Raw genomic sequence first — 16763 nt, 5'->3', positions numbered from 1 at the left:
CTTTTCCCTCTTTCCACGAAGATGTACAATTAAACACTCAGTCTACATCTCTGTCTATACTCCACACACTACTTTCTGCTTCAGTGTGCAGGGTTAAAGATCCTTCTCATCTTTCCTCTGTTTATTAATTCTTGATTTAACTTGTATCAGGTCTGCTATCAACAGCTTTCCAAACTGCTGGCTTCAATCACAGTACAGTCTCAGAGTATATCACGGAGCGTTTCCAAACACACATACCGTTTCATTCATTCTTGTGTGCAGCCATCTTCGGATGTGTCTTTTACAATGTTAGATATACCAAGCATGTTTTACAGCTTATATATATCGGTACAATTCCAATAAGAAGTCTGTTTCTACAGTTAGATCCTGGCAAAGTTCTGATGAATAAGAAATGTCCCCACAGGCTCACTGTTGAAGGCCAGAGGCCCAGCTATTTTGAGAAATTATGAGGAGCCTAGGAGGTGGGCCCTAGCTAGAGGGCGTAGGTTCACAGGATGGTCCTGAGGTGTGTGTCTGTGTTCTATCGCAGCCCCAAGCCCCACTATTGGCTATGGGCTGAGCAGCCTCTACCACGCAAACCCACTATAATGATGCTATCTCTCTACAGGTCCAGATTCAAGTGGTCTAAAACCAGAGGCAAAATAAATTCTGTCCCTTTAAGTTCTTTGCGGGTATTTTGCTCACATTTGGAAAACCATGATGGTCGGCGGCGGGGCGGGGGTTGTCTAGTTAACACGTGTGCCTAGTTAGCTTTGGTTGTGCAACAGCATTGTATTTGAAATTTTACATATAAGAATTTGAGAATGAAAGGTTTCCTTCCACAGGTGAAAGACATCTGACTTTGACAGTATCTAGGGGCATGCCTAGTCCTAGGTAGACTATGCTCAGTTAAACAGCTGAAGGTCCCCCAGTGGCAAGGACTGGCGCCTACTGTCATTCCAGCTCTCCTGCCCACCTTGCTGGGAGGGTGCAGCCTTCAGAAGCTCGGCATTATGGGGAGACAATTCTCTGCTCTGTGTAGTCTTCATTTCTGTCTGTATGAGAACTGACACCTTGCAGGGGGTGACGCCTGGAATTCTGTCCTGACTTTGCTCCTGTGGTAATTCCCCCATATACCACTCATTTCCCACACTCTATTTCTGTCTGTGTGTTTCCAGACACTGTCCTGGCATCTTGCACTTCAGCCTGAAGAACTCCTATTGGGATTTTCTGTAGAGCAGGTCTGTTTACAACACTTTATTTTTATGTAGTTAACAAGAAACAGTTGTACTCTCTCTTTAATTTTTAAGCAAGATTTCTGCTGGATGCAGTACTGTCGGGTGATGGGTTATCTCAGCAGCACTTTGTGTGGCCACTTTGATGTCACTTGGAGGTCACCATTTCCGAGACACTCTCCTTAGCTGTGTTATGAAGTCCCTGTGTGTGTTTGGTTTTCTTCTGCTCTTTGATCCCTCCCACCTTGACGCTTTCCAGCAGCTCTACACAACCTGGGGCTTACTTAACTTCTCAGAAGAATTGTTGTCATCCACCAAATTTCTCCCAGATTTCAATTAGCTTTTCAAATTTGTTTTATGACTTCTTTTTCTTCTCCATTCTGAGATTCCATTTACATATGTGTAGGAACACTTGATGCTGTCCCATAAGTCTGAGCATCTCTTGATTTGTTTTAGTTATTTCCCCTGTGTGTTCTTTGGATTGGCTATTTTTATCAATCTAAAAATTCAATACTTTTTTAAAATCTATCTTCTTAAATCTGTAGTTTGGATCATCTAGTGTTTTTTCTTTGCAGAGATTACAATTTTCAATTCTAAATTTACCCATTTGTTCCTTCTGTGGAATATAATATTTGAAATTATTCAAAGATTTTTTTCATTTAATTCTTTATGTATCATTATAGCTATTTCCACAGATTAGCTTCCTAATCTATGCACTTATTCAGGATCTGTTTGTCAATCCTTATTTTTCTTTTTTTTTCTTTTTTTTTTAAAGATTTATTTATTTATTATGTATATAACATTCCATCCATATATGGTTGTATGCCAGCAGAGGGCACCAGATCTCATTATAGATGGTTGTGAGCCACCATGTGGTTGCTGGGAATTGAACTCAGGACCTCTGGAAGAGCAGTCAGCGCTCCTAACCACTGAGCCATCTCTCCAGCCCCTCAATCCTTATTTTTCTTGAGTACAAATCACTCTTTTATGCACTGAAGATCTAATAATTTTTGGACCAGTGCAAGACACTTCATGTAATATACCAACTACATCAACTACGGGTCTTTGTTTTGATCTTGGTTTATCTATAAAGCAGTCAGTTAACTGGCTTGAATTTACACTGTGGAACACGTCCAACTATATAAATACAATGCAGTCATTAATTCAGTTCTTTAGAAAAAGCTTTAAATTTATGTTTAAAAAGTTTTACATGTATTTGTGTGTACATGCATGTGCACAGGCACATGTGTGTGAAGTTCAAAGAACAATACATGCGTTCTCATTCTCTCCTACCTCCCTGTCTATTCAGAAGGTTGAACCCAGGGTGTCAGGCTTGAGTTGCCCACTGAAGAGCATGTTCCAGCCCCTTGTTCAGTTTTACATTGCTCACTCCAGCTTCTTGAAGAATATCTATGGCCCTTGTTTATACTCAGCCCCCAGAACCATTTGGGGAAAGGTTCTACTCAAATATTGAAAGCCAGTAATATGTTGTACAAAATTTGTCTTCTGTGACATGCAAGTTTCCAAAGGAGGAATACACCCAACAGTCCTACCCAGCTCTGACACCTATGAACCACAACCAGCCTGGCATGATAACCCTAAAGGTACAGTCCCTCGGCGGGAACCAACGGCTCTCTAATTAAATGTAGGACCCACTAAACATGAGGGAAACCAAGTCTAGTACTGGAAACCTAGCCAACTACCCAGGGCTAGTGAAGGCATGGTTATTGAAGGAAAATTTACAACCACCATGCATTATCAGTCTAAACTAGCACAATCCCTAAATACATTCTAAACATTTGTCCTTGTACCCACAGATAAATGTAGTACTCATACATCATCAAGGAAACGTCTCTTTGAAAACTTCAGGTTTTTTTGAGACGTTACATAAAGAGGTTGTTTTCCTGCTCAGGGAAGGAGGTGGGGAGGGATAATATCTTCACTGATATCGTTACTGTGCATGCTTCCTTTTCTCCTTCCTCAGAAAAGGAAACTACTAATAAGATTTCAATGAGTAAAACAAACAAACATACAAAACCACTATCTGCCTCCCCTTAAGTGCACAGCTTAAATTAAATCTCTAATTAATCATATTAAAGTGATGATTCATTACCCATGAAAACACAGCATGCTATTGCTCTCTAGACATTTTAAATTGTATCTTTAAACACCATTTTAATTACCAACGTTTTCATTATTATATTTTAAAGTAGTATAATAGAGAGTTTGCAGAAAGCATAATACCACCGAGAAAAAGAGTCACACACAAAGCCATGGTTCCATGGGTGAGGATACTTCCATGCAAGTTAGGCAACCTGACTTTGACCCCTGGAAACTGTGCAAAGCTTAAATGAGAGAACCAACTCCACAATGCTTAACTCTGACCTCCACATTCCTTCATTCATAGGCACACACAAATAATATTTTTTTAAGTTAAGAGAAAGAGAGAGAGAGAGAGAGAGAGAGAGGGAGAGAGAGAGAGAGAGAGAGAGAGAGAGAGAGAGAGAGAGAGAGAAAGCCCGGAGAGATGGCTCAGTGATCTTGCAGAGGACCCACGTTCAATTCCCAGCACCCACATCATGGCTCACAACCATCTGAAGCTCCTGGTCCGGGGAATCAGATGCCTTCCTTTGACTTCCGCAGGCACTAGGCACTCGTGACGCACACATAAATGCATGCCAGCAAAAGACTCAACGCACATAAAACAAAATTTAAAAATCTTTACGAAAAAATAAAAATAAAGAAAGAATAAGGAACAAAGTACAAAACCCAGAATGTGTTTCCTAGTATTTCAACAAGGCCCCTTCTACTTCCAAAAACAAAATAGGGCCCCATGGCAGATAGTAGCAAAGAAAAGCAACTTCTCCATCGCTGGGTATTAACTCTTTAGACAGAAGAATCGTGTTAAGAAAAAGGCTCCAACCTTCCTTAAGTTGGACCTAAGTGCAAACTCTAAACTGATGCTTTGCAAAAAGGCCATGAGACAATGAAGACAAACCATGGTTTGCTAACTAGCCCTTGCAAGGTCAGAGAGTACAGACTCATTGGCAGACTGGGTGATGGATTAGGTGGTTCCTATTCTTTAAGCCATGCATTCTATCAAATAAATTAATTATCCCTCTTTCCTACACAGTGACTATAAAATCTGTTTGGTTTTTAAGTAAGAGGGCAGTCATTTCAGCCTTGCATTATGAAATTCCTACCTGATGATACGGTCTCTCCCAACATTACCTTGCAACGCTTACAAATGACTTTGGTATTTGCTTTTGGTTCCTGTGGAAAAGAAAAAATGTCATTTAAATGTCATTCAACTTTTCTTAAAAGGAATATATAATTTTGACACAATCCCCAGGGTATACATTGAACTTTACATTCTACTCTGCCCTCAAGTCAATACTAGGAATACATTTAGCTTGTGTGCATAACTCACATGCAGAGATCATTTTTTCTCCTATCCAAAGACAGAATAATACACAGATTGACTTTTACAAATCTAGCCACTTCCTGATAATCCAAACGTTGCCAAATAATCGGAACAAGGAGCACTTCATACTTCTAAAGATCAGGGACATGGGCAATGGTGGCTAACTCACCCGAACTCAGAGCACCCAGAATACAGAAGGATTGGAGCGCTAAGCTCACACATTCAATCTGAGTCCAGTGCCACCTACAATCATAGCCACCCATAATTCAGAAGTTAAAAATACCCAACTTGTTCATGTATTTCTATTTTTCTCCATTTAAGATATGCACTGTAACTGGAGAGATGGGTAGTGAAAAAAAATTTCCTGAAACACTATCAGACTTCAAAACTCCAAGTTCAGTAGGATATTGCTTAAATGCTGACATTCTCCTCGTCATTAAAGAATGTTATTATTTTTGAGACCCACAGTAATTCTTCATTAAAGCTACACAATGTTCTTCATTCACATATGTGTCGCAATGTAGCTGATGTCCTAAAAACGTGTGAAGCTGGGTATGGTGTTAAACACCTATAATCCAATTTTTATGAAGCTGAGGCAGGAGGATTGCAAGTTCGTGGTGTGCCTGAGCTACATAGTAAAGTTCCAGACTATCTTGTGTAAAACCAGTGAGACCTTGACTTAAAATAAAAGACAATTTAATTTAAAAACAGGAAGAGGTGCTGGAGAGATGGCTCGGTAGTTAAGAGCATTGGTTGATCTTCCAGAGGACCTCAGTTTGATTCCCAGCACCCACACAGCAGTGTACAGCCATCTGTAATCTCTATCCCAGGGAATGGAAGTCCAATCCCAGTGTCCATTTCTGGCCTCCATGGGTACAAATTTAGCGATCTTCCACCTCGGCTAAATTTCCGGAAGTTCAGTAATGTGGAACATGCATAAATATCCCTTCAAAGATGAAGGGTAGGTTATTGTGTCTAGAGCCTCCTGCTACCAAGAAAGCAGCACAATGCTTGGTGGGCCAATTTAGATTCTGGAGACAGCAAACGCCTGCCTTAGGTGTGTTATTCTGACCAATGCACCAAAGGGCTGACAAGCTGCTAGTGTTGAGTGGAGCCTAAGATAGAAGAATTTTCAACAAGTCCAGGCTACTGTGCAGGCTGTTCTACATCTGATGATGCAGCAGACCCAATGGTACTTGAGGTGTCAGTGGCAGATAGGGATGCTGTTTGGAGCCTTTGGCTGAATCCTATGGGTGAATCACAGAAGAGGCCTATGGGACTTTGGAGAAAGGTTTTACCGTCATCTACAGACAACTATTCTACCTTTGAGAGACAGTTCTTCTTGGCCTGCTATTAGGTTTTAGTAGAAACAGAACATTTGACTACATGCCAACAAGTTACCATGTGACCCAAGCTGCCCATCATGAGCTGAGCATTTTGTGACCCACCAAGTCATAAAGTAGGTTGTGCACAGTTGCAATCTATTATTGAATAGATATGGTATATACCTTATTGGAACCAATCAAGTCCTGAAGGCAAAACCAAGTTACATGAAAAAGTTAAAAAACAAATGCCTGTATTGGGGCTGGAAAAATATCTCAGTGATTCAGAGACCTGGTTCCTATTCCAGAGGACCTGGGTTCAATTCACAGCACCCACATGGGGGTTAACAAACATCCATAATTCCAGTTCCAGGGAATCTGATGGCCACTTCGGGCCTACACTATGCCCTTCACTCATTGGCTGAACAGATATATATATATATATACAGGCAAACACCAATACACATATAATTAAAATAAAGAAAAAATGTGATCAGAAAAAAAAAATACATGCCTTGCTTTAGTTGAAGGTTAATCAGAAGTCACTATGCAACTCCTAGTGGGGTCTTTCTGACTCAGTCCTTCACCTACCTTTGAATCCACTACGAGCAGAAACCCACAAATGCCCGGTGGCTCTTCCCCACAGGGACTTCTGAAATGAGTATCTTCATACTTCAATAACTCGCAACCTATCTTATTTTCCTCTAGCTTCGGGACTTACACAGCTTCTCGGATCTGTCTCTACAAATCTCAGTTGAGGAAACTACCAAATAGAACACTTTCAAGCCTGCTCACGCTGGCCCTGGCACTAGCCAGGCAAGGTCCCTATTCAAGGTGCACAGGTGATGCCATGTCCAGCTATTAACATCCTTAACTCCAGCACAACGCAGACAGCAGGTGCAGAGCCTCGCCACAGCAGGTGATTGGACAAAGTCATTCCCATCTGAAGCCACAGACCCCCGGACCAGGGAAGTGCCAAATCGCTCATGCCCAGATAGAGGGAGCTTGCAAAGAGGTCATGAAGGCCAAGATCTACAGGTTCAGGCTAACGGTAAAAACATCCAGCCAGCATCAAATTGGTAGTAACATTGTTTTCAAAGGATGTCATTTTCTATAAGGTAAATTTGAAATAAAGGGTTTACTGGAACAGCAAAGCTGGAAAGGATTTTGCTTTATCCAGAGAGAAAATAGTGCTTTTGGGGTGTGTGTGTGTGTGTGTGTGTGTATGGGTGTGTGTGTGTGTGTGCGTGTGTGTGTGTGTGTGCGTGCATGTGTGTGTCAGGTTTCTCTTACATCACTTACACATTTCATTTATAATTGATCATGTCACTTTGTCTTTCTTCTCTCTCTCTCTCTCTCTCTCTCTCTCTCTCTCCAAACACACACACACACCAGGTATATGCAGGTGCCCAGGGAGGCCAGAAAATGGTGCTAAATCCCCTGGAGTAGGAAGTACAAACAGTTGTAAACTGCCTGGCTTGGGTGCTGGGACCTAAACTTGGGTAAGAGTGCAAAAAGCACTCTTAACCTCTGAGTCATTTCTCTAAAAAATAAATAAATAAAATAGGAAAAGCACTGATTTATTTATTTGTTTTTAAAAATAAGATTATAACCTTATAAGATATGGACAATAGCATTTAAAAATTGATCAATTAAAAAGCAAATCATTTTTCATGCAAATAAACCTACTGAAAATACTTTGAAGAAAACTAATAAAATTTGCATATGACCTGATTTTATTAGGTGTGATAATGGTAATTGAGGTTACATATTTCTTTTTTCCCTATTTTTAGACCTAAACACATATGGAAACACATAGGGATGAAATGACACAATACTATTGTTTGCTTTTAATCACATTAGTAAGAAAAAAGGGGGCAGATGAAGCATGCATAGTAATAAAGATGATCAATGTACTGTGTAAATGTTATGAAAATCACAAAAAATTCCTCAAACCCATAAATTAACTCAGTGCCCCCAAAAATAAAAGATAAAGTTGGTCTTGGTCATACTCTCCAGCAGTAATCAAGCCAAATTCAATTTTGCTTCTTTAAAAAAATAAAATAAAGTATGATTGCACTAAGTTTCATTGCTTTGCAAAATGAGGTCTTGTTATGTTGCTCAGGCTGGACTTGCATTCCTGAACCCAATATACTATCTATATCTCCAGTGCAGTTAGGACCACAGGCATAATAATTCCCATTCCCAGCTTATGTTTCCTAAATTTTGAATCATATTACGACTCTAATGGAAGATTGAGGTCCATCGTTATTATCCTATTATACGATGCGAAATACTCAGTATGTTGGGATGCCCAAAAACTAATATCAGACATGACAAGTGAATCACAGCCCTGTCTTAAGCAGAGGACTTCTGAAAATAGAACGCACTTATTGCTGCATTAATGAGGCCCAGAAACAGCACTACAAACCCAAGAAGGCATGGAGGAATGAACGCATGTGAGGATATGTTTGTGCTGTTTCCAAACTCCTATCTTTGTAATTAAAGTACTCTAGCACGTTAATTCTGTTTAAGAAGAAGCTCTGCCTTGCAAGGCATTTTTCTCTAGCTAAGCTTCAAGAAAATAATAAAACAAGTTGTGTAATGAAGCCGTCTAACACTGTGGGAACTCTATGGAGCAAACCTCAAAGAAAGACATTGCTGGGGACTAATTAAATCAATATATCTGAGAGATGGCAGTACCGCTCAGAGAGCTGGATTAGCCTCCTGCCCATAATTTTATTTTCTTTTGTGTTGTGTCAGTTTCTAAAGATCCTTGATATGGTCTCGTGCACACACACACACACACACACACACACACAAATGCTTCCCAAGAGATACCATTAGGATGCTGTGTCACCATGTGACATTTCCCAACCCTGCTCGATGGCTAGACCTGGTGATATGAGGAATAGGTTTTCAATAGCACAGAGCAGCCTTGTTCCCACCGGAGCCTTGAGAGCAGTGTTTAAGCAGTCGCTCCAAATTTATGTTACTATTTTGGTCACAGGCATACTCTCTCAACTGCTACAATATGCAATTAAAGTGAAACTTCCATCCAGACCAACTTGAAAACAACCTTGTCCACAGTAGCTTGTCATGACAGCAACTTCCCCCAGCCTCCCTAACAGTGGAAACTGCAATGTCTAAATACAAGAATCTTCCTTTAGCACACAAAGCACAGGACTATCATTTAGTAGGACAATAAATTCTTTAAAAGGGCCTAATGTAAGTGACGACTGTAAAAGCGGAGAATATATTTTGGCGTGGTTTCTCCACAAGGAAAACTCAGTTTTTCTTATTTTAATCTACTTCTCTTATTTAATCTTTCTCCATTGTTTTTCTCCTCACACCTTCCATACTTTGCAAGTAGGTGATGTAATTATAAAAATGAAAAAGATGACAGAAAGGATCTAAATTCAGATGAAAATATAAATTTAACCCTAACTATGACACTGACCTACACTAACTCATCATTCATCTGCTGAAACACAGAACGCTCAAGTACTTTCATGCCAGACAAGGGACTTCTTCCTGCGCTAAGAGGAAGCCCTATGCACCTCTACCTGAGAGCTATCCAGCTATCTGCCGCCTCCCCTTCAGCTTCCTCATTGTTCTTCAAGCTGGCCTGTGGCCACCCACCACACACTCGCCGCTGTTTTTAGTGCAGAAAGTGAACTGAGTTCTAAGTGAAATTTAAAATGCAGTGCTTCCGTTCCTGCCAGTAATAATCACTACTGAAATAAAGGCTGTCCAGAGATAATTTTCTTGACATTTTAAATTATATCTCTATTGACTGGCCATCTCGGGGGAGAACTCCTTACCAGGACCATACCAACACCTACCTGTTGACTTCCTCTTAAATAGAAGTAATTTTTTTTTAATGTTGTGAGAGGAAGCTGCCTTATCCTCAAAGCAAGCTACATAGGGAGAGCATGAGACTCTGAACTGCCGAAAACCAGTGCAGGCCCATAGCTCAGCTCAGCCCCACTTGAGGGCTCCATTTTCTTTCTTTCTCTTTGTTTTTCTTTTTTTTTTTAATGGCATCCATCTTTTCAACATTACTGAAAGTCTAGACAATAGGCAAACACAGTAAGATAGCTGGATCTAATTGCAAAGTGGATATCCTGGGCTAACACTCCTGCACTTTCACTAAGACTTTTGAGATTAAAATGAACAGATTATAGAATGTGGCCAGAAAGCAGGGCATTATGGTAGCACTCCAAAATCTAAGTATAAGTGTCCTGTTCCTCCAGACCCCAGTGGCGGCTTGAGTTGAAGGCCTTTCCTCTACCCAAAGAGATGACGTGCAGAAGCAGTTTAAAATACTGAATTGTGGCTTTTAGAACAATCTTTTCAACAAACCTTGGGTTAAAAGCAGGGAAATTGGTATCTAAATCAACCTCTAAGTTACATTGTATTTTGCAATGTTATTTTACCAATTTAAGACTTCAGTTCAACTCTTACCTGCTCCAAATCACTTCTCAAATTCACTAAGAAGAAAGAGTCCCCAATAAAACAGTCATTTTCTCGTGGCTGTAGAGGCTTATTAGCAAAGGGGTCAGGATGGCAGCACCATTCTCCAACCAGAGCGCCCCAGTTCTCACTTGGCAGTGGGAGCACCCTGAGGAGCTTCCTAGTGGAAAGAGGAAAAGGGTACTTTTTTCACTGCACAAAATGCAATGCTTTTTTTTAAAATTAAATCAGCATGAAAGAAGAAAGAAGCTCATTAGCCACATGCTTGCAGTGTCAATTCACCCCAATTATGAAAGTAAAATGTGCTCAGGCTAGACGATGTTTTACACACGGCAGAGAGGCATAAAGAAGGCAGAAGTCTCCCTTGGCTCACTATTTACAAATCAGCTACTCTAACATGACAGCGTTTTCATTGCCATCCTTTCCATGGGCAGCCTGTGTCCTTAGAAGACGCAGACAGACACTGCATGCATGCACACATGGGAGGCCTGTGCCCTGAGAATACACACATAGACAGACACTGCATGCATGCACACATGGGAGGCCTGTGCCCTGAGAATACACAGACAGACACTGCATGCATGCACACATGGGAGGCCTGTGCCCTGAGAATACACAGACAGACACTGCATGCGTGCACACATGGGAGGCCTGCATCCTGAGAAGACGCGGACAGACACTGCATGCGTGCACACACGGGAGGCCTGCATCCTGAGAAGACGCAGACAGACACTGCATGCATGCACACTTGGAAGACCTGTGTCCTGAGAATACACAGACAGACACTGCATGCATGCACACACGGGAGGCCTGTGTCCTGAGAAGACGCAGACAGACACTGCATGCAGGCACACTTGGAAGACCTGTGTCCTGAGAATACACAGACAGACACTGCATGCATGCACACTTGGAAGACCTGTGTCCTGAGAAGACACACACAGACAGACACTGCATGCATGCACACTTGGAAGACCTGTGTCCTGAGAATACACACACAGACAGACACTGCATGCATGCACACTTGGAAGACCTGTGTCCTAAGAAGACACACACAGACACTGCATGCATGCACACTTGGAACACCTGTGTCCTGAGAAGACACAGACAGACACTGCATGCATGCACACACGGGAGGCCTACGCCCTGAGAGGACACAGACAGAACTTTGTTTCCATTTCTTCACATAGGTCCAGATGCCCAATGACTCCACAACAGTCTATGGGATGTCAAGACTTTCTAGCTCCTCCCCTCACTGTCAGATATTTAGTTTTGAGTTCTTAATCAATAACCCTGTGATGGATATACCTGTTAAAAAGTTATATAGAAATATGATCATTTTGGGGAGAAAACATCTTATAAGTAGGTGAACTTCTCCCCACATAGGGTTAACCTCTTCTTAATTAAACACTGTCACTTTTCCTATCTCCACCCAAGGAACGAGTTAAAAGCATACTTACTGCTGCTTTAATTAGCAACTCTTAAATTACTAGTGATCTAGAAGTGATTTTTACATTTACTGGTCACATTTATATTTCTTCTAAGGAGAATGATCAATAACTATGTTTTTAAGATATTACCTATATATTCTTATTAATTTATAAAAATATGTTCCATACTAAGGATATACCCTTTTAACTGGCAATTGTTATAAATATTTAAAGAGTTATTTTCTTTTTTAATTTGGTTTGCTGATATTAAATAGCACTTTCTTCTGTGATTTCTTTCACTTCTCTATTTTAATAAACTTTCTATTTCTGAATAATTTTTGATTTACAAAAACATCACAGAGATCATATATAATCTGTGGATAGTTCCATATACACTTTCCCCACTTTCTCCAATTAACATCTGGGTAACCACAGTTGACTTGTCAAAATCTCAGGCTTTATCTGGATTTCACCAGTTTTTTCACCAAAGTCCTTTAGTTTAGTTTTGTTTGTTTTTATTTTTGTCTTTTCGATTCCAAGGTACAATAACACATGGCACATACTGCATTTGGTCATCACGCAATCCAGGCCTCCTCTGGTCTGTGACAGTTTCCAAGTGCATATTTCTTATCAGTCTATAAGACACCTCTTAGGCAGAGCTTCTCTGATGCTGTCTCCGGATTAGTGTGGGCCACAGGCTTGGCGAAAGCATTCCAGAGAAGAAAGTCCTTCTCATTACATCCTGTCACAGCACTCTACGTCAGCAGAGCTTACTCTAGTGATGCTAACCTGATCTGTTGCTTAAGGTGACATCTACTGCTTCTCTTACTAGTAAAATGCAAATAAAATAACGTATATTTAGAAGATCAGAGTTAGATTAAAATATTTAAGGTATGCCTCTGTCATGTCTACTGCACACACCTTACCACATTTTTCCTTTCTCCCAATCAAATATGAGTATCATAAAAGGGCAGTGACAGATTGGAAGAGGGTAGTCATATAACTTACAGCTCTACAGGACAGAGCTATGGATAGAAACACTGACTCAAACGGGGCACCACTAGCATCATTTTGACTGCTGAGATGGGAGGGCACTGACAAGTGATTCTTTCAGCATCCACTTCTGAAGGCTTCCCAGGAGCAGGCCAGTATGCTGCCCTGACATATGACACCCAAGCACATACCCAGTCTCTTCCTTTTCAAAGTACTCCAATAGGAATTAGAGACCACACACGGTAAGCAAACGTGTGCGTTTAGAAAGCTCCTAATAGAGCAATGCTGTTCTAACCTCCTGGGGGAGGGTGGCAGTACAGATCACAATGGAAATGTACGAAAGCGTCAGCCCCCTTCCCATATAAACACAAAGTCTACAGTTTATTTGTAGGGAGTCAGAGTGCTCCCAAACCAGACCATGCATACAGGGGGGGGGGGGGGACAGACAGAGTCCTAAGGACATATTCTGCTTATCAACTAGAGAATAGGTAACTTCTGAGCTGGTCTTTGAAGGATAAGAAAACAGGAGTCCCTCAAGCAATGAAAGGAATTTAGGGCACTGGAAGAAACAACACAAAGGCAGGCCCTACATCTCTTTATCTCTGCACTGTATTCCTGCCGTTTGACACACTTCTTAAGTGTTTCTTGAAGGAATGAAGCGGTAAATTTTGGTAAGTCTGACATGTGAGCCTCCTGGCTGGATTTGCTGCATACGTGGGTGCAAAGATTAACAAGCCTTTCCTTGCTGCCTGAGTATCTGACCTTTGGAATAACCACCTAGCTTCGTTACCTTGGAAACCAGGTAAGATCCTGAGCATCACATATATTGCTAGGCAACACTGCTTACGGTAGAAACGATCCGTACGATTCGTAACTGTATCTTACTAGGAAGATCTATGAATGAGCTGCACACATCTGCACACATCTAGTGAGGGTGCATACTTTGACCTTCCCTGAATGCAGTTACCTTAGTAAAATCCTAAAAGCCACAATCAAAGAATTGTCTGCTCGGGGCAGGGAAGCTTCTCAGCCAAAGCAGCAACTGCCCCTGTCTGATACGGATCTTGTGCTCCTTACCTGGAACTATGTCACATGGGGAGACAAGGATCCCCCAATGAGAATATCAACTATCCCTTACACGGACTGCATGCAGCAAAGCCCATATAGATAAAAAATCTTTTTGTTTTAATTATTATTAGCTATTTATTTTATATCCCGACCACAGCCTCCCCTCCTTCCTCTCTTCTCACTCCCTTCCCCTCCCCTCCCTCCCCCAATCCACCCCTCCTCCTCCTCATTCTCTCAGAAAAGGGCAACCTCCCAAGGGCTTCAGCAAAGCATGGCATATCAAGCTGCCATAAGACCAAGCATTTCCTCCTGTAGTAAGGCTGGGCAAAGCCATAAAGCATGAGGAACAAGTTCCCAAGAGCCAGACAAAGCACTGGGGACAGCCCCTGACCCCATTGCCGGGATTTTCAATACAGATGAACCTACACACCTGTCACATATATGCAGAGGGCCTAGGTCAATCTCATTCTGGTTGTTGGTTCAGACTCTGAGCCAAGCTAGGGGTTTCTGTGGGTTTTCTTGCGATGTCCCTGAACCCCCTGTTTCCTCCAGTTCCTCCCTCTCTCCTCACTCTCCTCAGCAGTACTCCCCTAAGAGCAGCCCAATGTTTGTCCATGGGTCAGAGAGGAATTCTTGTTGCTGTCTAGCCAGCAAGAAATGTGTCCTATAGCAATCTTGTGAGTCAGTATGAGTAGAAGCACTTGCAAGACCCCTGGGGGCACTGCACACACCTTACCATATTTAATGCTCAGGACACTTATGAGGTCTAAACAACAATGCTCCTGTCACACAGGAAGAAAATGGGGCTTAGGAGCGTGAAATGTCTTCACACGTCCATAAAATTTGAAGCAAAGAAGGAAGCGCGGGTCTTTATCCAGGACTTTTTGGCTCTAAAGTTACTCTTTCCCGTGGAATACATGCACCTCCCTGGCCACACAGGGCAGGAGTAAAGGCTGAGTAGGTGAATGAGCACCCCTTCTGTAGGGTATTACATGCATGGGAAGTCTAGGACCTAAAAATAGGTAGAAGCATCACAGTGTTTTAAGGAGGGAAGTGAAAACAAGAGTTAGGCATACATAAGTCCATGAATCGCTAGTCAGACTCTCTGCCTCCTGACATTGTGCCTTCAGGACCAGGACAGGAACTCAGTACACTGAAAAGAGACAGAATGTCAAAGAACCACGCATGATCAAAGAAATGAAAGCACACAAAGACCTGGGAGAATTGATGCCCATTATCACAAAATAGGAGATTTCAAAGTTAACGTGACCCCATGTCACACCGGATAAGCATCTACAGATAGCATCAGAAAGAGGCATGTAATTCACAGCCCACTGCAAAAATTAAAGGTTTACAGCAGAAAGAAAATTTTCTGATTTTTTTCTGGGGGCGGGGGGGGGGGGGAATGAAACCTTTAAGAAGGAAAGATGCATTTTAATCACAGATCGACTTAAAGTATATCTGCCAAAATAGCACTAAAATGTATTTTCTGATATCATCTATTTCCTAAGAGTATATTCAAATAAAAGAGAAACCTTTATTTTTTAATTCAAGGTAGTTTAGCTAAAAAGCTGCTGGAAAGAAAGGGAAGCAGCAACTTAGGTTTTCCTCTAGACTTAAGATCCTGTGAGGAACAGTACATGGTTACCACAAATTAAAGTTTGCTGTATAAACTTTTGGAAAATAATGACATGTAACATATAACTTTAATAAAAGCTAATGATGGAGTTTTAACGCTTAAACATTTGTGGGAGAAAATACAACATCCCTTTGAAGTCAGTTTCTAATCAATGACAATAATGATGGCAATGCCAGAGAACCGTTTAAAGATTTGATTTTAACCAACCGAACATTAAAGATCTTAAGAAAAAATATTAACTACTTAAAGCTCAAAATATGGCAGCCAGAATTTACATAAATTCAGGCAACATTGCCCAACAGGCAGGCAACCAGCACTATAAAACTAGCTTTAGATTCTAATATTTGTCTGTACACACCATGATTAATCTGTAATATATAATCTTATTCCTAAATGCATACAATGCTGTCAAAAGGCCAGTTTACAAAGCACCTTGTTTGAGGGGAGGGGAGCAGGATGACAGGGACTGAACACGCTTTGTACATGTAAGCATGTGGTCTATAGCGTATCCAAGGCCCGATTCTGTACTTTCAAAACCTATTTATTTCTTTTATAAACAAGTGATGATACTCACCAGAGTATTCCTTTGCAGCTACAATTGGAGCTGGCCTGTCAAGTGGCTCCCTCAAGCAGTTGGACACTGTGACATCTGTTTCCACAAAGCCCATCCTGCTGTTTTCCTAGAGTTTCAGTGTCCTCCATGAGCTTGGGGCTGACATTGAGTATTGCCAGTGTGGGCGGCAGGAAGGTCTGGTCCACAGACCTCAGGACAATGCCAAAGACAGTCTGCATACTAAGGTGTGTGTGGAAAATCTGTTTGGCTACCGATGTCATTCTCTAGTCTGACAAGAATCCTTTCCAAAAGGGCAGAACAAAATCTAAACACACTGACCTCTGACTATTTGCAAAAAAGGAAAATGTATCAGTTGTTCAATCTCAATAAGAACATAGTCAAAAGTTGCATATATTCAGACAAATTTGGTAGGAAAACTTGAACTAAAGTAATTATAAATTGGACAGCTGTCTTATAAAGAAACAAGGTGTTGTTAACTAATATGCAAACAAAACAAAATGGCTAAGAGTACACAGCCCTGAAGAAAGAGAAAGGCTGTAATAATTCGTAGGCCTCGGACGCTCTGGTGATGAAAATGAAAAGCCATTAACGAGTCTTTCCGAGTCAATGTCTTTATGTTATTTCCG

At 41.2% G+C, this 16763-nt stretch overlaps 1 protein-coding gene across 1 annotated transcript in view; it reads right to left on the bottom strand.

Annotated features, from left to right (window-relative positions):
* The window catches only part of Ube3d (ubiquitin protein ligase E3D), a 138003-nt gene that overhangs the window by 105284 nt on the left and 15956 nt on the right, over window positions 1–16763 (bottom strand). The window contains exons 4-5 of the mRNA XM_041679690.1: window positions 10428–10596; window positions 4418–4487 (exon numbers count right to left, since the gene is read on the bottom strand). Of these exons, the coding sequence (XP_041535624.1) occupies window positions 4418–4487; window positions 10428–10596 (239 nt within the window). The remainder of the gene's footprint in view (window positions 1–4417; window positions 4488–10427; window positions 10597–16763) is intronic.

The sequence above is a fragment of the Microtus oregoni genome, unplaced genomic scaffold, assembly GCF_018167655.1.
Source record: "Microtus oregoni isolate MIOR12 unplaced genomic scaffold, Mior012 000032F_ref0000030, whole genome shotgun sequence".
NCBI lineage: Eukaryota > Metazoa > Chordata > Mammalia > Rodentia > Cricetidae > Microtus > Microtus oregoni.
Note: the sequence above shows the minus strand (reverse complement) of the source record. Positions and strands in the feature narration are given on the sequence as shown.